Consider the following 20425-nt stretch of genomic DNA (forward strand, 5'->3'; position numbering starts at 1 on the left):
AAGATGGGCCCAAGCCCAGAAACAGAGAAACTGCCCGCCGGCCCACCTCTAAGCTACTGACTCTCGTGGCCCTGGTCTAGCAGTGCTCCTTGTGCTGGTGTTTTCCTAGCTCTGTGATGAAGGTGTTATGGCAAGTGGAAAGTGAAGGCAGACAGATCTTGGTACAAACTAATGCTCATGTTTGTTACCTAATCACCCTGAGCCTCAGTTTCCACGTGTGTTAAACACCTAATGTTCAGAGTTGTGAGGAAAAAACAACATTATCTGAAGCATGAAACCTTAGAGTCTAAGGACATGTTAGTCTTATAAGCCTGAGGGTGGGCCTATGAGATCCATTCCCTGGGAATGGATAGGTGGATTTGGGTGGTGACTGGTGGGAAAGGGAACCCACACAATACAAAAGCCATAAACAGAGGACTGCTCTCCATATATACAGGCCTGTTTAGGAAGAGGGGTTTGAAATGTATGCATCATTTGAATGTAGATTTGTCAGTACAGGTGCTAACATCACTGGAAAAAAAGTGATTAGATGATGTCTGGTAAGAAATGATGTAATAGACTCAACAAGCTTCAATTATCTTGCCTGCACTGTCTATTTAAAAGTTGATTCATGCTGCCCAGCATGCACTATATTTCCAATGCCAAGAGGGTAATCTCTCATTTTCCAGAGAAGTTAAACTTTTTTTTTTTACTTTCCGTGCAATTGGACCTTTAAAAAAATCATAATTCATCTCAGTAGTTGGGATTGAAATGTCACAAACCCATTTCAGTTAAGCTCACACCCCACTTCATTTTTACGAGAAGACCTTTATATAATACTGGTCCTGGTGTCCTAACACCACTGGTAAAAACACACATACTGTATATGTCTACACTATTTACAGTGAAATGGTTAACCACAGGCAGACCTGGCTGCAAATCCCTATTCCACCACTTAGCCTTGGGCAAGTTATTTAACTTCATGAAGATTTCATTTTTTCAATGACGAAATGTTGGTGGGGGAGGATTATAGTATCTATCTCGTAGGATTTTTCTGAATATCAAATAAGGTAAGTCATCTAAAGCACTTAAGACAGTGCCTAGCACATAGTAAATGAAGTTATTATTGTTATACATTGCAGGGTGCTTTCACTATAAGAGAACAATAATTAGGCAGGGTTTATCATCTCTATTTTATTTTACTTTATTTTTATTTCTCCTTATTGAAACATAATTAATTATACATATTTGAGGGGTACAGAGTTGACTATCAGAATTTGCATACAAAATATGATGATCAAATCACTGTTTTATTTTATTAAACTATTTCTATCTATCTTTTTCAAAAAAAGGTTTTTAGATAGTTCACATCAAGAAATAGTACTTGGGTTAGTAAAATTACAAGCAGAAAGGAAGTTCACAGATAGGCTCATATAGGGTCAGATGCAGAGTCATCATGAAACTAATGATGCACAGGCCCCTTCTATACCCTAGGAGGGGCTCAGGCAATGTCTTCACATGGCCATGGGTTTTTGTAAAATTTGCCCCATATTGGTTAAGACTGCTGTGTGTTTCCACTCCCACATACCCTCTGTCACATTTCTCCTGAAGTCAAATGGTGCTGGAAAAGTCATGGGCATTTTAAGGAAGCTGGGATGGGGAGACATTTAGCTTGGGTTTAGTGGGATATATTTACGTGATTCACAGTCAATTTTTGTATATAGTTAAAATATCCTCATGTACGAATGGCTTCGAGGAATATTCCTACCTCCCACGCCTAACTCTCAATGCCTAGTCATTGGGAATGTGACCCAAAGGTATAGATCAGAGGTTATGTTGCAATATGAATGTGTTCTTGGCAGCTGACACTAAAAATATATGAATAGTAGAGAAGAAATAAGACTTGAAATGTAAGGAATCAGATGCTATTATAGAGGTTCATTATCAGTCAGTGAGAAAAAATAAGTTGTATTTCTAGTTTTTGTGGTATTTTTACTATTTGTCACCTTTTTAAAATCTGAAATTTATTGCAATTTCTTTTCTTATCAAAATAAATATTTACTTTCTTATCTAATTTCGCATTCTTTTTCTTAAAGAGATCCCTTTAAATTTTATTTGCCTAGGCCTCATATAACGGGGACACTCTGTTAATTAAGCATCAAACTGAGCTCTGAGTTTCCTAGTAACCAGAATGATAGGGAAACAGAATGTTACATACTTTTTTTTTTCACTTATTTGCTTTACATTTATTAAGCTTCTCTTAGGTGCCACACAAGCGTGTTATTTAGGATTAAACAGCCCATGATAAGGGAACACTGTCAACCATGACGCTAGCACACAAAAGACGAGAATATTCCAAAGACCCAACCTGATCATATGTAAAAGTCATTGTCATCACAGTCACTTGAGAAATCCCTGATCTTCAAGCATCTGATCACCCTAGGGTATTGTTAGGAGTGTCATTAATAGGTATTGGATTAATTTTGAGTCACGTTTTGTTTCCCTCCTCACTTATACTGGCTTTGTGCTTTACGCTTGCTTCGTTGCACGCTTAGGATTTAAAAAAAATTAGGGGTGCTGACCCGTGCTGCAAGGAGAGGCTGCTTTCTGTTCTTCACACCGTGAAGAGTCTTGTAACCACATAAGGAGTTCTTGGAACATTCTCTTTAAAAGGATAGATGCAGTATTGCAACAAAACAATGCTATTAAAATTTGATAACCTGAAAACAGCCATTTGCGGTTCTCTCGGTACGTAGGGCTCCTTCGAGATAGCACTTGCAGTTTTCCTGAAATGTTACATACTCTTTTTTTTCACTTATTTGCTTTACATTTATTAAGCTTCTCTTAGGTGCCACACAAGCGTGTTATTTAACAATGCTATTAAAATTTGATAACCTGAAAACAGCCATTTGCGGTTCTCTCGGTACTTAGGGCTCCTTCGAGATAGCACTTGCAGTTTTCCTGAAATGTTACATACTTTTTTATGGCAAAGGAGGAAATAAACCATAACTATCGTTCTAATAAAAGTGATCAAATATAGGACATTATTTTTATGATGAAATGATATTACAGCCAGCTTATGTAAAGTGTAAAATGTCAAAAAAAACCCTAACCCTTATGGAGCACTTACTATGAATCAGGTGCTGGGTTGTAAGCGCAGTATATACATTACTCAGTATTTCAGACCCCAAGGCCTGTGTTCTTAACCATCGCCTTACATTTTCTCCTCCAGACAAAGAGAGAAGATGGAGAGCAAGTTAGTCTTCTCTGATTCTGCATCATCTTAAAGCTGATCTTGAATGCATATATAAGAGAGCTCTCATTGCCCAGCGTTCCAAGATGAAACACTACACCTGAGAATGGTCCAAACGAATAAACACCCACTACCAGTTATTCAGTGACATCACAGAGTAACTTCTGCATCTGTAGACCAAAAGCTGGATTTCAATTGGCTAAAATCCCATAAACTTTATGATCCAGTTTCTTTTTACTATATTCTGTTTATGCAGATGTTTGTTTACCCTTGGGAGGTTTTCCGTTTGTTTTGTCTTTTTTAAATGAATAAATAAGCACAATAAAGGGGAAACATTTTTCAAAAATCTTTAGGAAAAGTGTCAGTGGTCAGTAATAAAACAACTATTGAGAAAGCTCTAAAAATAACAATAGGGAACATCTATCTATTTATTTACTTATAACTTTTTTTGAACTATGTACTAAGAACTTTAAATAAATTATCGTATTAAATTCTCATCAAACCCACGAAAGGAATACTATTATTATCCCTCATTTTACAAATCAAGAAACTGTGGCTTAAAGAGCTTAAGTCACTTGACCAAGATTTTAAAACAAGGTAAATTGTGGAAGTCAGAATTTGAACCCACTACTGGGTTCAGCTCAGAAAATTTACTATCCTAATATTCAGTGCAGAATGAGTGGGCATCTAAGCCAGGGCTGTGCCTGAAGAGGCCGCTCAGAAAATGTTTGTGGTATAAAACAGTATTAAACATTTAAGCTGTGAAAGATTAAACTGCACCTCCTCTCCTTTGTGATAGAAGAGTTCCTCACATTTGGGGCCTGAGAATTTGCTATACGAATGGTTTCAGAAAGAAGTCGAGGTTGTGGATGCTTAGACACTATTCGGCACCAGTTATTGATCCCTAAGATACTACTTTGTCTCGGGTGCTTCCTTCAGTGGCCCTGCAGTGTTGGGGCGCTCTGCTAATAATAATCCACAGAACTTCAGCTCAGTAGCTGTCCTTGGAAGAGGATCTATTAGCTCTGAGGGTTGTGACTGCATTTATTAATCTTAAATCCTTAGTAAATCATTATAAGGTGTAATGTGGAACCATAAAAGTACCTTCACGTATTGATCAGTCAGTCACTGATAGTCATCTGCTAGGTGCCAAGCATCTTACATAAATTTAATTGTTTCTTAGGAGAACTTTATGGGGCAGATAATATTAGCCCTATTTTATTGAATAGGAATTGAACAGTTGGATAATTTGTGAAAGGTTTAAACTCAGGTCTGGCAACTCCAAAACCAAGCCTCTTTCCACCATATCTAGAATAAGAAATCGAAAGACCTTTCAGCTCCTAGTAGCTTATCTACAATGCAATCTAGAACAATGGGAGGATCTTAATTGGCCGCAACAAGAAGAGGGGAAGTCACAGACCCTTGGAGGGCATGAGTTCTCTTTCAGGGGGAAAAAAAGAGTGCACTTTCACATAATTTATCCAATTGCATCTTATATACAGTTTCTCGGATTTATAGATCTCAGGTTAGGTGCCTTGTTTTATAGATGAGAAGAGAAATATTAAGAAAACAAAGAGATACTTTTAATTTTTAAAAAGTGAAATCACGGGCCAGCCCGGTGGCACACTCGGTAGAGTGCCACGCTTGGGAGCGCGGTGGCGCTCCCGCTGAGGGTTCAGATCCCATATAGAGACCAGTCCGCTCACTGGTTGAGTGTGGTGCAGGTGCAACACCGAGGGTTGCGATCCCATTACTGGTAACGAAAAAAGACAAAAAGGAAAAAAAAAAGTGAAATCATAAGCATGTTCATAAACACTTATAATTGTTTGGAGGAAAAAAGAGTTTATAAAATAAGTAGAGATAATTGGAGTAAAGGGGAAATAGTCATGAAGAACTGGTTTCAAAACATGTTATAAAGTTAAGCACTTCTTTACCTTTGGGTTTTTTTAAAGAAAAAAAGAGATTTGGTTGTTTTCTCAATCCAATCTAACACTAATAAGTGTTCACTAATTCCACCAATTCAGTAGCTTGCCTGGATTTCAGAAACATGGATTATTTCATCACCACTAACCATCCTGTGGCAGAGGGAACAAGGGTAAATAGAGAAAGCAATCAAAAGTGAGGTTTAGTGGAAACTCCCAATAGCCTATGTGGCTAAATCAAAAATCCAGCCTCTACGTGAATGGCACAGGCATAACCCAAAGTCATCCAGCCGCACAATTCCCACTTCACCACCAAGAATCGATTGTCCCCCAGGTGTCCTACTACTTGCAAATTCATCTCACTGTACTTACAGTGCTAGAATTGCTATGCAGTTTCTACAAAATTAGACATAGGCAACCAGGAACTTGAAGCAGATATACTTTTGCACACTTGGATACACACAGACTTAAAAGCTTACTTTAGTCAAATATTCTAGTGCAATTTTATTCCTGGTGGCAATAAATTTGGGGAGTATAGGGGCTAAGAAATGCAGTGTTATTTGGCTCAAAAGGAAGGAAATGGCACTTCTCATGCCTTGGAAGAATAGCACCATGTGCAATCACTGGATGAACTGAAGTACATGATCCTACCAAGTGGAAACCAGCTTTTGGCATCAAGCTCAATCATTCTTAATTTTTAAGTGCCAATATTAAAATAAGTGAACATCACCACTACAAATATTTTCTCTCGTGGAGCCATAAGAGAACAGGAGAATCCAAGCTCAGCACAGATAGCAAAGCTTGCTCTTGTCAATGAAAAGTATAATTAGCCTATTTATTTAGAAAAGAAATCTTTATGATGGAAAGTCAGATTTCATTTCTAAAAAATCCATAACAAAACCCCTTCAAGTGACTTTCTCAACTCCTATATTCATGATGTTGCATTATCATAAATAGCTAAGAGTTCATTTGCCATTATGCCCAGCTCCTCTAAAATTCTGAATCTCCAGTGACTGAACTGAATTTGACTTCAAAACGAATATTATGTCCTGGTAGCATCACGTAATACAAATCAAATCAAGTCGTGGAATTGTCCGTGGTTTTAATTACATATTAAATATATATTAATTAAATACATCAAATTAAATATATGTAATGGTGTGACTTTTTGTGACAGCCAATTATTTATGACAATGGCATATAATTAATATTCACCTTTGTTCCCTGAATATCTTTGTATAAACAGAGTTTCTATACTTCAAAATCCAAATTCACCAAGGAATGCATCCTCTAAATCTTACTGCTGTAAGCTAATTTTCCTGGACTGTTATTATACATAATAAGAGACTTGATTTGACAGCTCCTATAATAACACATTATAAATTTTACACTGGATGTGGGTTTTGGGGGGTTGTTTTTTTTTTTTTTTTTTTTTTTCTGTAAACTCTTGTCATGGCAAAACCATTTTGCGTGGAGCTGATTGGTTGTGCAGGTCTACAACAGTGCTTAAATGTAACCTTCCTATGCCAAACTTTCTGACAAGGAGGACTCTTTCTTTTAAGCTTTTTTGGTACTGAACATGACATCTTCATGAAGAATTTTTGTTTCATTATTAAGAAATAAATGTGCTTGCTCCTGAGATCTCCCTGGCTTCATCAATTTGTAGTCATTTCCTCTACAGACCATTAAGAATATATGTCAAAGACAGGCTAACAAAATTCGAGTAAACGTTATTCTTTATATATTGCAGCTTCTAACTGGCATTGGGTAAGTATTAGAGATTATCAATATAAATTATATAGTGCCCAATAATGAACTTAATTTGTAGATGTTGACTGATTTTCCTTATTGTACTTCTTGATGTTGGTTGTATATTCATTGTTTCCAGACTAATCTTCTGATAAAAATTTAAACTCCTTAACTTATTTGGTGTATTTATTTTTCTTATAAGATTTTTCCACTTAGATCTCCTTTAATACTGTGCTTTTTGTACATTTTTCCATAGAGAAGTCAAATTTTATCAACATTGCACTAAAAGTATCTCAAAATATAGTGCCTTTGTCATTTTCTCTCTGATTTAGCTTTCACCCAACTTTTAAAGCAAGAGAAGATTAAGCTTGATTTTGAGGACCCTCTAATAAGGGTATGATTGGTTAAAATAATTAACATGACGTGCTGCCTTAGAGCTAAAACTTTGTTCTTCATTTCATTTATTTGTTCTATTTGTATTTTTGAGTTTCTTCTCATGCTGGATCTGTATTTTTCTTAAAGGCTTATAAAATTTTGGTGACAAAATGTTGCTGCTTCAATGCAGGCATGGAGCCTTTTTTCCTATGCTACATAACTTGGTGAGTATTTGCATTTGCTTTTCCCAGTCTATGCAGGCTATCAAACTAGATATTGTCAGAAGTACACTTGAGAGGACAAAACACTTCTTAAATATCTCAGAAGAACCCAAGAGCATCTGCGTTCACATATGTAATGAAAGAACTTACACTGTCTTTGTACTTCCTAACAATCTTTAGGAGTGTTATTTTCAATTCAAAAAATAATTGGTCATAGACTTTTATACAATCATGGACTTCTAGAGATGACAGGGATCTTAAAAGTTACCCAAAATAATATATTAATTTCACCAAAGAGAAAATGAATGGCATTTTTTATTTGCAAAATAAAAGGCCACATTTTCCTATACAACTGTGCAACATTATCAAACTGCTATAAAGATGAAATGCTTGGTTAAGCGAGAGAGAAATTAAACATCCAAAAATTCCCCCAAATCCTGGGCCATAATCTTAGAAACATACTGGTATTCTCTTTATTAGCTTCCTTCTGTTGTTATAGCCTATACTAAACACTTGTTATAGCCTATACTAAACACACTAATTTCAGATGTTATTGTAACTCTCTCTGATGTTATCATTCTGAAAATCTTTAATTAGTAGGAAAGGCATTTACATACTAGTGCTTTCTTTGTTTGATTACTCTCTACCAATTTCTCTGATATACAAAAGGTAATTGATTATACCTACGATTTAGGAAAAAGTCAATTATAAAAATGCTAAAGTTTCCTTTAATTAAATTGCTCCTATGGGAAGCAAGCAGAAGGGTAAGCATTGTTCAAATCACTACTATATACATTTCATGCCCAGAAAAAGGAAGAAAGAACAAAAGGAATGAATGAGCGACTGCTGGGTATCCACATGCTGGTCTCTATGCTAGAAATTAGGCTGCATCTGATAGATCATGAAAATTAATTGTTCTGATTAAGGTCTTTATTTTACTCTATTGTGTATGCAACTAGAAACAATCTTCTTGAAGAATTGCCCAAGTAAATGCTTCAGAACAAACCTTGTTAAAAGATGTGAAAACAAGTCTTAATTATACAAGGGTTGCATAATTAACAAAAGTGGGAAATAAAATCCATAAAAACAACTTCCAAATTTCATATTTAAGACTACAAGTTTAACCTTTTCCTCTATATACTTAAAGTATCTAACAAGAGATAAATTTACATTTTTGCCTATTTCTTTTTGTTGCCCTGATCAGCCCTTGAGCAGAAGTGATTTTTTTAAAGGTAAAATAATACCAATAATAATAATCACAACAACAACAAAAGAGGAAAGAAGGAAAAACTAGGATTCTGGAATATTCCAGTTTATTTAACTAGCCTCTACATAAAAGAATATTGTCTGTAGTATCTTAGAAAGTAGCACAAAGTCCTAATTTTGGAGTGTACCCTCATTGAAACTAAGATCATTCTGTGCAGTGAACGTAGTTGAACATTACTGTCTTCTAAACCAATCTAGCAACTAGATATTCAAAACTATCAATATTCCTATTTTTCTAGTAACCTCCTAATTTCTAACTCCCACACTTTAGTGCTATGAACCACTTTCTCAAGCATCACTGTTTTCTCTCTCTCTCTTTCTCTTTCTCTTTCTCTATGTCTCTCTTTTCCTTTTACCTTTCTTTTTTAATATGACTCTTTTGGCAGTTTGGAACAATACCAGGTAAAAACTATCTAATAGTTTCTTAACATAAAATTAAAATGGCAGCAGAGACTCCATCTATTTCTGTACTCTACTTGACAGACAACTGGACTAGTACCTAGACAAGTGCAGAGTGCCCTAAGCAAAACTATTTCACAGTACAAAAATTAAATTCAGTTTTGTATTCCAGATACCAAATGGAAAAATGAAGATTCTTCTGGTCTTTCTAGGTCTGCTTGGTAATTCCGTTGCTATGCCAGTGAGTACTTTTTAAATGTTAGGCCTTTTGTTTGTCTTCTATAGCTTGGGGACAATTGTTGGGCTTTTTTCAATTGATGTTCTGCATTTGTCACTGATATTCTCTCACTTGCAGATGCACATGCCCCGAATGCATGGATTTAGCAGTAAAAGTGAGGAGGTATGTATGTTCAGTTTTCCAGAGTCATATTCTGGAAGTTCATAAAAAAGGAGAATATTGGAAAACTTTCTGATAAGTAAAATTTTTATGAAAGAGGTAAAGGGAAGGAGAGTTGAAATTCTTAAACTCTCAAATATAGGCAAAGTGGTAATTTCCCCAGCATCATCCTGCTTATGTGCTTCTTTTTAAGGCAAATGTGAATTTATGCTAAAATCTAGTTAATGTTAGTGTCTTTGCTAAGTTTGTTAGCTAGCAAACATAGCCACTTGTACCAAGGGTTGTTAGAAGGTACATGCATAAGTATATAAATATCTTTTACATGACTCATACTCATCATTAGCCAAATTCAATATACCTCAGAAAGAAGAATCATCTTGTCATAGAAATACTGTGTTCTCAAATCCCAAATTCCTGAAGAAAGAACAGAACATTCAAAAATTTCAAAGTAGACCAGATTTCTCGTTTCTATTACTATATATTGATTTTTCTCACAATAAAATTCTGACTTAAAAATAAAAGTGCCCTAGAAATTTCTTTAATTGCATACTTATTTTAAATTCATGCATGAATAGCAAAAGAAAATGACTCTTGTATCTTAAAATCAGAAATTTAACTTACTTCTTATGATTTGTGGATTGATTGAATAAAATTTTCACTTTGTGCCACATTAATGGATTCTTTTGGTTGCAGATGATGCGGTACAGTCAATTCAATTTTATGAACTCCCCACATGTAAGTTCCTCTTTATATTATTTCTGATTATTTTTTGTTTACATTCAAATTGCTACATTATAAGATTTGTCTTAGCAAAGACACCAATCTACTGTTTTAATTACAATATAATCATTATAAGAGTTTCAAGGGGAGAAAATCATTTATTTCACCTGTCTCCTCACACCAAATTTTCTCCATATTCATTAGTAAAGTTCTTTCATGTAAATCAAAATAATTTATTAATTACAATGTTCTTAATATCCAAGAAAAATTGGCCCAGGGAAAAAATCATGAAAGATATATTCACAAATAACAACAACAAAAATAGCATAGTAAATACTGGGAGAAGAGGTAAATTTCATTTGGATTATCTTGAAAGATAACACTAAAATTATTAAATACATTTTTTATCTTATTTAAATAAATGTAGGTTATTCTTGTCACTGTGTACTAATTTGCAGAACAAACAACTAATACATCGAGTATGTTGGATCTTTTGGTGTAATTTTTCTGACAAAATTGTGTGATAGCACAATACTACTACACATCATATTTGACTTCTATGGCATAATCATGAGGGCCACTTGGGAGGGAAATCAAGGACTTCATCAATTTTCTCTTAATCCTTTTTATTCAAATAATTTTCTTCTAAATCTGCTTGCCTAAAATCATCATCATTGTCAATTTCCTCTTCTTCAACTTTTGATTGGCCCAACTTTTTCAACCCTCATGCTTGGTTTTAGTGACTTCGCCTCTGATTTGAAATTTTCACCAACTTAATTGTCATGGAATCCTGCATCTTAATGCTAGATTTGCATTTATGCCTTATATCAGTCCACATATCATGGGCACATCATCCCATAAACAGTGAGAGACTAATTAATAAAGATTTGGGATAGAGACTAGTATTAAATCAGAGAGGTAATGTTTGAATGGGAACTGATGTTGTAAGACTGATGCCAATTTATAAAATTAGTATTTTCAGATTAAAACTATGTTTGCTCCCCTGTCCAACACTGTAACTGTGGAGATTCCAATAATGAAAACAGAATTAGTGAGGATCCACCTGTAACCAAGAAGTACAGTGTGTTTACATACAAGTGTGTTTACACAGACAGAATTTTTATTCTTTCTTCCTTTTTTTGTTTTTTGTTTTACAGTCTCATTTCCTTTATCATACTTTTTCCTTTTTTTCCTCTTTATCCAGCCTTATAACAAATCACTTGGGTTTGGGATTTGACATCAAATCATCTGTAACCTGAGCAGTACGTTTCTTATCTGAGTGAGAGTTTCAAAGGTACAAAATCATCAGCCAAAATTTTAAACCGAAAATTCTCACCTAATTCTGCCTTTTGTTTTGTTTGGTGTTTTGGTTTTCCAGAAGACTCAAGTTCATTTCTGTAAGACAATATTTAAAGAAATTCTAGCTGAAGATCTTGAAGCTTCCGTTGTTGAGTCACTTTCCATAAGATTTTTAAGCTCCTTGGCTGGGTTTTGGAGACTGACATTAGAGGATGGGGAAGGCCTGAATCTCAATCCTAGTGTGATTTCACTGTTATTTGCTCCCCTTTCAGTTGGCACACCTGGGCCCCATATTTGGAAATGGTTTGCAGCTCCCACAGCACTTCCTTCAGTACCAGATACCCATGTGGCCTCAGCCACCACCCAACACATGGCACCCACAGAAACCCTCAGGGTCCAAACGCAAGAGCAAGACCGACCAAGACCAAGAGACCCAGAAACCCGACCAGCCTCAGCCAAAAAAGCCACTGCAAAAGTGGCCTTTTAAGCCACCACATGCTCCAACTCAGCCCACAGAGGAAGCTCAGTCACCTCAGGTGAGGCTTGCCCAGAAAAATTCCAAATCAGAGTCATAAATGGCCTCAGAGAGATCTGGAGGGCCATGCCACCCCAACATACATACTTCCTTCAAACCTCTTCAAAACAGGTATTTTTATGTGGCAGTACAATCTTTAGTTTTGCAATTTACCCAAGGCTGCAATTCCAGCCTTGTATGGTTCAAAATTGCCCAAATACTGTTGCTTTAAAGAAGCTGCTTTTAAAACACAGAGGCAACATGATACAATAACATGAGCACTAATCTGAGAGTCAAGAAACAAAGGCTCAAGTTCTACCCCAGCCTTTATTAGTTGTATGATCTGGAGCAAGTCACTTCACCTTTCTAGACTCCAGTTTCCCCATAAGTAAACTAAATGGTCTCTAAGTTCCTTCCAGATCTATGCTTTGGTGACCTAAACTATTGCTCTGAAATTAACACTGCTTCCAGTACTTCAGGATGACATAAGTATGAAGGTACTTCAAGAGGTTCATGGAACGATAGAGTTAAAAGATAATACGAATCTTTCCATGAACTTTTTGAAGTCCCCTCATGTAGTCCTAAAATAAGGAAAGAAAGGTATGCAAATGGTTTCTCAAGATCTCCAGTGTGGAGCTTCAAAAATACTGGCTTTTAGGGTCTGGCCAGTTAGCTCAGTAGGTTAGAGTGCAGTGTCACGACACCAAGGTCAAGGGTTCAGATCCCAGTACTGGCTAGCCACCAAAAAATAAATAAATAAACCTGGCTTTTAGACAGTTAACATATATTATTAGACACTATTATAGATGTAGGGAATTCAAAATTGAATGAAAAAACACTCCTGGGTTTGACTCTTGGTTTCAATCATTCACTAGCTATGAGATTTGGGTTCTAATTCTCAGAACCTCTGATTCTTAAGTAAAATGGGAATAATGATACATATTTTCTATGATTTTGTGAGAATGAAATGAGTTTAACAACATAAAATGCTCAGCACAGTGCCTGGAACATGTGTTCAATAATATTAATTATTATTATTATTATTGTTTCTGCCTTTAAAAACAAAAAAGCCACACAGATTAATGCAAAGGGAGATGTAGATTCCCAAGTTTCAAACAATTACATTTAGTTCATTTGTTTAATTTTTTATTTATTCTTCTAACTTCCACATCACTCTGATTCTTTCTTTCTCTCTAGGCATTCCCACCATTCGGCAATGGGCTATTTCCCTATCAACAACCACCATGGCAAATTCCACATGTGAGAATTTTTTTATCTATAGTAGAACTGAAAAATGCTATTAGCATGTTATACCTTAAATTAATATAAATTTATACATTCTAATGGAATACCATATACCAATTGATAGAGGGTGTGAAATACCAATACCAATAATCATGCAGGAAAAAAACAAAGGATTTTTTAATCAATGTTTTACTCATTGGTGACATGAACACAGCCTGCATCACCAAATAGCAACTACTAATTTAGTTGATAAATTAATTTTAAAGGGTTGTGCTACTTCATTACTATTTCCCTACTTTCTTAAGAGATTAGGAAACACAAAGATTATCCTCATTTAATATAATGGGGAAGTTGGGACAAAATGGAGTTTGAAAACCATAAGGTAAGCTATGATTAAACTAAGATCTTTTCATCATGTCTTATTGTTTCTAGCCACAGGTATATCATTATTATTTTGCAAAATAATATTTATAAAAATCCTCAAAGAATCCTTTAAAGTTTAAAATTATTAAAATAAAATATAATATTGAAATTACATCATAGGTATTAAAATATGAATGGCAAATAAACTAAACTGGAGAAATATTAAAGGTCAGTTTCTATTAAACAAAAACAACAAGAAGAAACATTTAATGACTGTACATTTAGCTATGACATGGGTTTTTCTTGTCTACAATTCTATAACCAAGAAGCCTTCTTACCAACAAGAAACAACTCATTTCGAAGAGTAAGTTTCTTACTTTTTTTTTCCTTAACAGAATGAGTTTCTTTTACTGGCTACACTGAACTAAGGCAATTAAGGCAGTACCAAGTAAACATTTAAAAAGCAGAAAAACATGATTCTCATGCTGAAGTAACTATTGGTTTCACCTACAACTTCTTGAAAGCGTGTATGACCTGAAACACTTTGCTAAATCCTCCCACCTGAGCAGAAACTCAGCCTCCAAGTTTGATTAGGAAAATTAACCTTGGTCAAATAAAAATATTATAGTAATAATCAGAAAGGATTGTCAGTTTGTCCCCCTAAATGTGAAGCTAACATCCTAAAAATAACATCATTATATAATCTCTATTATTAGATGTTCTAATATGGATCCTAATAGAACTCAAAATTGTCTCTCTCCCCCCTCTGTATGTGTGTGTGGTGGGAGGGGTGAGTGTTGGATGTGGTGAGGTGGGGTGATTGCTAGCAGATACAACCATACAGGGTATTTTGAGTAGGATCCAACTGAAGACTCTGTATTTGCTCGTATTCAGTGATAGATCATAAATCTCAATAGCTAGATTGTCAGAGCTAATGACTCAGAAGCTAAAAGCTCACAGCAATAACACGCAATTGCTGACTTGGTCTATTTTAAGACCTTGAGTCTTACAAACAAAGGGCAACATAGAAAGTGATTTTCCCTTTGGTCACTGTGTTTTCCTACCTTTCAGAGGGTACCGCCACCAGGTTATGGACGCCCACCAATCAGCAATGAAGAGGGGGGGGTAAGTACAAGCAAAGCTACCCTCCCCATTAGGAAATTATAGTCCATTAGTCTCTGCTTTTTGATCCACATCTAATAAGAAAGTTAAAATTCAACACATAAACCTGAAGTTCAAGCTCCCAAGATTAAAAAAAAAGTGAAACAAATCAATCCAGTGACCTAAAATAAAATATGATATGTCATTTCTCCTCTACATGTATTAAAATCTCTCTCTCTCTCTCTCTCTCTCTCTCTCTCTCTTTCTGTCTTGCTCACTAAGAAAGCAAATAAGCTTCTTTCAAGGTTTATGGTGGACTCTAGATAGTGATAAAAAGAGAGGGAAGTAATAGCATCTCAGACTATTATCCTTAGAAGGGAATTAAGTGATCATCTAACACTCTCAGTGTACAAATAAGTTGAAGCCCAGGGAAGATAAATGACTATTCAATTTCATCTACTGAGTTAGCGGATAAACTGGACCCAGAAACTTAGTCTTCTTATGAGAAGCATAATGTTTTTATTCAAAAACTTCACATGGGGGGCTGGCCTGGTGGCGCACTGGAGAGTGCACCGCTTGGGAGCGTGGCGGTGCTCCCGCTGAGGGTTCGGATCCCATGTGGAGACTTGTTCCCGCTCACTGGCTGAGCGCGGTGCGGGCGCAACACCGAGGGTTGCGATCCCGTTGCTGGTCAGTAAAAAAGGCAAAAAGGGAAAAAAAAAAAAAAAAAAAACTTCACATGGGAGAATCAAGTGGGAGAATCCAAGTAAAAGAGGCAACTGAAATTCAGTGGGATGACTGTTCTGACAGAACTCTGTACTGCTGTGGACACCTGGGATTGGGGCCTAATTCTGCCCATGGAGGTCAGGACACAGAAGGTAGAAGTCAAGCCAAGGGATAAATGTGCCAGAAGGAATAAATGTGTAGATGGGAGAAGGTTCGATACGAAGAAGCCATGTACAAAGGCACTGAAACAAAGACGACAGAGAACTCGGAAAACTAATAGTAGTTGTGATTTGCAACTGCGTTAAGTACAAGGGGGAATATAATAGCTATGGCCCAGATGGTCATGAAAAATTATTATTATTATATAATATAGAACACTATTAGGCACTTACTATGTACCAGGCACTGAGCTTTACATATGGCATCTCATTTGACCCTCAGTACAATCTATGACGTAGATATTATTTTATTCACTTCATATTCATTTGTGTGAATAAACCAAGGTTAGCCCAGCATCATACTACTAACACTGCAGAACCAGGATTTTAACCCACATCTGTCGAAAGCCCCAGTATTTTGCATCATGCTACATTGCCAGTAAGAAAACTATTGCAATAGTTCAGGGGTACCAGGGATAAAGGAAGAGGAGAGAAAGATGAAAGTTTAGATTTCATAGGACTGGGTCACTAATTTTCTGGGGAAATAAGGAGAGAGCAGTAACTTGGGAAACTGTGTAGACAGCTGCTTAGGTATAGAATATTAGAAAAGAAGTTTTGGGAAGAGATGAGCACTGTTCTGGGTGCATTCAGTTGGAGGTACTCATGAGATCTCTAATGCAGCAGTCCAACCTCAGGAGAGTGTCATGGGCCAGAGTTATGCTTTTGAGAGTCATCAGCATGTATTCATATTGAAAACATTGACATGCAGTAGATTGCTTAAGGAAGGTATGTAAAATGAGAGCAGAAAAATAAGGAAGATAGAGGATAGAAAAAAAATACAAAAACAAACAAAACCCCTCAGATTTAGGATGTAAGCCTAAAAGAAAGCTGAGTAGTGGTCAGAAAAAGTGCCAAAAGAGAGAACCAGAAGGCAGTAGTGTCGTAGAAACTAAGGAGGAATAAAATTTCAAGAAAGAAAGCACATGTTAAAGAAACATGTGGCTGATAAGAGTTCCCTATTACACTGAAAAATTCAAAACAACACTCTGGTGAGAGACAAAGAGTAATTATTCACTTCCATCTTCTTCCCTACAGAATCCTTACTTTGGATATTTTGGATTTCATGGCTTTGGGGGTCGCCCTCCTTATTACTCAGAAGAGATGTTTGAACAAGATTTTGAAAAACCTAAAGAAGAAGATCCTCCTAAAGCAGAGAGTCCAGCCGCAGAACCCACAGCTAATGCAACAGTTACTGAGACTAATTCTACCCAACCAAATCCTAGAGGGAGTCAGGGCAGAAATGACACCAGCCCCACAGGAAATGGCGCCCCTGGGCCGAACACAGGGAATAGCCCTACCACTCAGAATGGGGTCACCCAGTCCCCTGCAGCTAATGCTTCAGGTCAGGGAGTACTGGGAAGTCAAATTCCACAGAGACCAAGTCAGCCAAATATTCATGAAAATTATCCAAATCCTAACATCCGAAATTTTCCTTCAGGAAGAGAGTGGCATCCCACTAGTACTGTCATTGGGCACAGACAGTATGGGCCTTTTTACCGAAATCAAGTTCAAAGGGGACTTGTATGGAACTCCTTTACTTTGGAAGGTAGACAAGCAGCTCAGCCAGGAAATCCAACTTATAGCAAAGGTTATTCTTTCACTCTGAGAGGCAATTATCCCAGTTATGCAGGAAATCCAGCAATTTCCAGAAGAAAGCCTCAGGGGCCAAGTAAAAACCCTTCGGGAACCAGTGTTGCCCCAGTGAGTCCCAAACCTACTACTGGTAGCAATGATGAAAAAATCCAAAATCCAAGGGAGAAGCTGGTAGGTCAAAAAGAAAGAATAGCCATTCCTACAAAGGATCCAATCAGTCCCTTGAGAAACTCTCAACATTACGGAGTTAATAAATCAAATTATAAACTGCCTCGCCCTGAGGGTAACATCCAAGTCCCAAATTTTAATTCTATTGATCAACGTGAGCACTCTTATTACCCAAGAGGGTATTTCAGAAGAGTTCCAAATTCTGATGGACAAACCCAAAGCCAGAATTTGCCCAAAGGGATTGCTTTAGAGCCAAGAAGAATCCCATATGAATCAGAAACTAAGCAGCCAGCATTAAAGCACGGTAGATATCAGCCTGTATACCCTGAGGAAAACCCTTCTCCCACAGGAGAACATTTTCCCACTGGAAGAAATACTTGGAACCACCAAGAAATCTCTCCACCTTTCAAAGAAGATCCTGGGAGGCCGGAAGAACATTCACCTCATCCTTCCCATGGCTCTAGAGGAAGTGTTTTCTACCATGAATATAATCCGTATGATCCCAGAGAAAATTCACCATATCTTAGAAGCAATACATGGAATGCAAGAGATGATTCTCCCAATACAATGGGGCAACCAGAAAATCCACTGTACCCCACAAATACTCCAGATCAGAAAAAGACAGTCCCTTATATTGAAGAAGGCCCAATTGATCCAACTGGAAATGAACTTTTCCCAGGACAAAATAGATGGGGTGAGGAAGAGTTGAGCTTTAATGGAGGCCCAACAGTTAGGCACTATGAAGGCGAGCAATATACCTCAAACCAACCAAAGGAATATCTTCCCTATTCCTTAGATAATCCATCAAAACCCAGGGAAGATTTTCCTTATAGTGAATTTTACCCCTGGAGCCCAGATGGGAATTTTCCATCATATGCTACAGCTCCTACTGTATCACCACCTGAAGAGAGCAAGGGCTATTACACTAATAACGCTGTTGGACAAGAGGAAAGCACTCTCTTTCCTTCCTGGAACTCCTGGATTCAAGCCCAAGGTCAGAAAGAAGTAAGGCCATATTTTAACAGAAATTTCTGGGGTCAGACAACAAACTTACACAAAGGCCCAGCCAGTGCACCAGACCAAAAAGAGAACCAGCCCTATCCCAGTAACTCCCCAGCTGGGCTTCAGAAAAATCCAACATGGCATGAAGGTGAGAATTTGAACTATGACATGCAAATTACTAGGTTAAATTCACCAGAGAGAGAGCATTTAGCTTTCCCAGAAGTAATTCCTCAAAGTTACCCATCAGGTCAAAAAGAAGCACATTTTTTTCACATAAGCCACAGAGGTTCCTGCTGTGCTGGGGGTTCCACAGGGCCCAAGGACGATCCACTGGCTCTACAAGACTACACTCCATCTTATAATCTTGCACCAGGGGAGAACCAAGACACCAGCCCTCTGTATACAGAAGATAGTCAAACCAAGCATGCAAGCTATATCATCTCCCCAACAAGCATCCTACCTGGTCAAAGAAACAGTTCCGAGAAGAGAGTGCCTGGGGAAAACCAAAACCCAAGTCCTTTTAGAGATGATGTGTCCACTCTGAGGAGGAACACACCATGTTCTATAAAGGACCCAGTGGGCCAAAGCGGAATTATGCCCTTTCCTGAAGCCAGTTCCCTCCAATCAAAAAATACACCTTGTCTCAAAAGCGATCTTGGAAGAGATGGGAACAATGTTCTGGAACAAATTTTTGAAGGCAACCAGCTCAATGAAAGAAATGTTGACCTTACTCCTGAGCAACTTGTTATAGGAACACCTGAAGAAAGTGCCAATCCAGAAGGCATCCAAAGTGAAGTCCAAGGAAATGAGCGTGAGAGACAGCAGCAAAGACCATCTGGCGTACTGCAGTTACCATGCTTCGGCTCCAAATTGGCAAAGCATCACTATTCCAGCACTGGCACTCCATCTGGCAATGGAAGGCAAGGACCATTTGATGAGGATCCAGTTATGCCTACTGAAAATCCTAACACATTAGTTGAGTTAGCTACTGGGGAACAGTTTAAGAGTATAAATGCAGACCTGCTTAATGCAGGTGAAGACACTCCATTTGAATCCCTTCAAAGAGGGACCAATTCACAGAACCAGGTACAAGACTGCTTACTACTTCAGGCCTAGGGATTATCTCAACCAAGCATTCTTGGGGGAAAAAAAATAACTGATATTCTATACCAGTGGTTCCCAAACTCTTCTCCCCTAGACTCAATTATGTATCAGATTTTCAATTAAGAATCTGATGATTCTTAAGGTTTTCTCCCTCCTAGCAATAGAAGTAATGGCCAGGTGGAGCTAAATGAGATTGGACCTCTGGAGGTCACTGGACCCAGCACTGTCACAAATCTGTGCAGACCTAAAAAAGCAGAAAGGCCATAGTCAACCCTGCCTCAAAACTTGGAAGCCACTTGTCTGGGTTAGTTTCCTTTTGCCTGCTGATTATTCCTTTTTCTCTCAAACTTCCATACTTACAATATTATCTGGTTTTGCAAGATGGAAAGGCAAATGAACTTTCCATTTTATGTATGGAAATATAAACATCAGTATAGTCCTGATGTACTGTACATTTTTTTCTTGCATTAGTCAGGTTTTCTTTTTTCCTAGTTAATATACTCTTTTGACATTTTTTTTCTTCTGTTGCCTCTCTCTTTACCTTTATCATTTCCTTTTTTATCTTCCTTATTTCTTTTCTTTCTCAACCATTCTATATTTACCTTTCTATTTTTCTTCTCCATCTTTCTCTAGCACTTCTTACATCCCAGCTAACTTTAACCATCACTAGTCTTTTCTTTATTTCTACCTCTTCTATTATGTCTTCCTGTCTTCTCACCTTTCTGTTCTGTCTCCTAATGTATCACTTGTCAATTAATCCCTCTCTTCTCTGACTCCTTTCTTCCCTTCAATTTATCTTTTTCCCCACTCC

General features: G+C 37.1%; 1 protein-coding gene across 1 annotated transcript; it reads left to right on the top strand.

Annotated features, from left to right (window-relative positions):
* Nucleotides 1–7390: 7390 nt before the first annotated feature.
* On the top strand, nt 7391–19669 carry ENAM (enamelin). Its single transcript, XM_008586432.1, has 8 exons — nt 7391–7502; nt 9337–9405; nt 9520–9564; nt 10255–10296; nt 11853–12116; nt 13292–13354; nt 14774–14827; nt 16783–19669. The coding sequence occupies exons 1-8, from the start codon at nt 7449–7451 to the stop codon at nt 19624–19626; spliced, it is 3435 nt and encodes a 1144-aa protein (XP_008584654.1). The 5' UTR covers nt 7391–7448; the 3' UTR covers nt 19627–19669.
* Nucleotides 19670–20425: the final 756 nt, after the last annotated feature.

The sequence above is a fragment of the Galeopterus variegatus genome, unplaced genomic scaffold (genome assembly GCF_000696425.1).
Source record: "Galeopterus variegatus unplaced genomic scaffold, G_variegatus-3.0.2 Scaffold3984, whole genome shotgun sequence".
Lineage (NCBI taxonomy): Eukaryota > Metazoa > Chordata > Mammalia > Dermoptera > Cynocephalidae > Galeopterus > Galeopterus variegatus.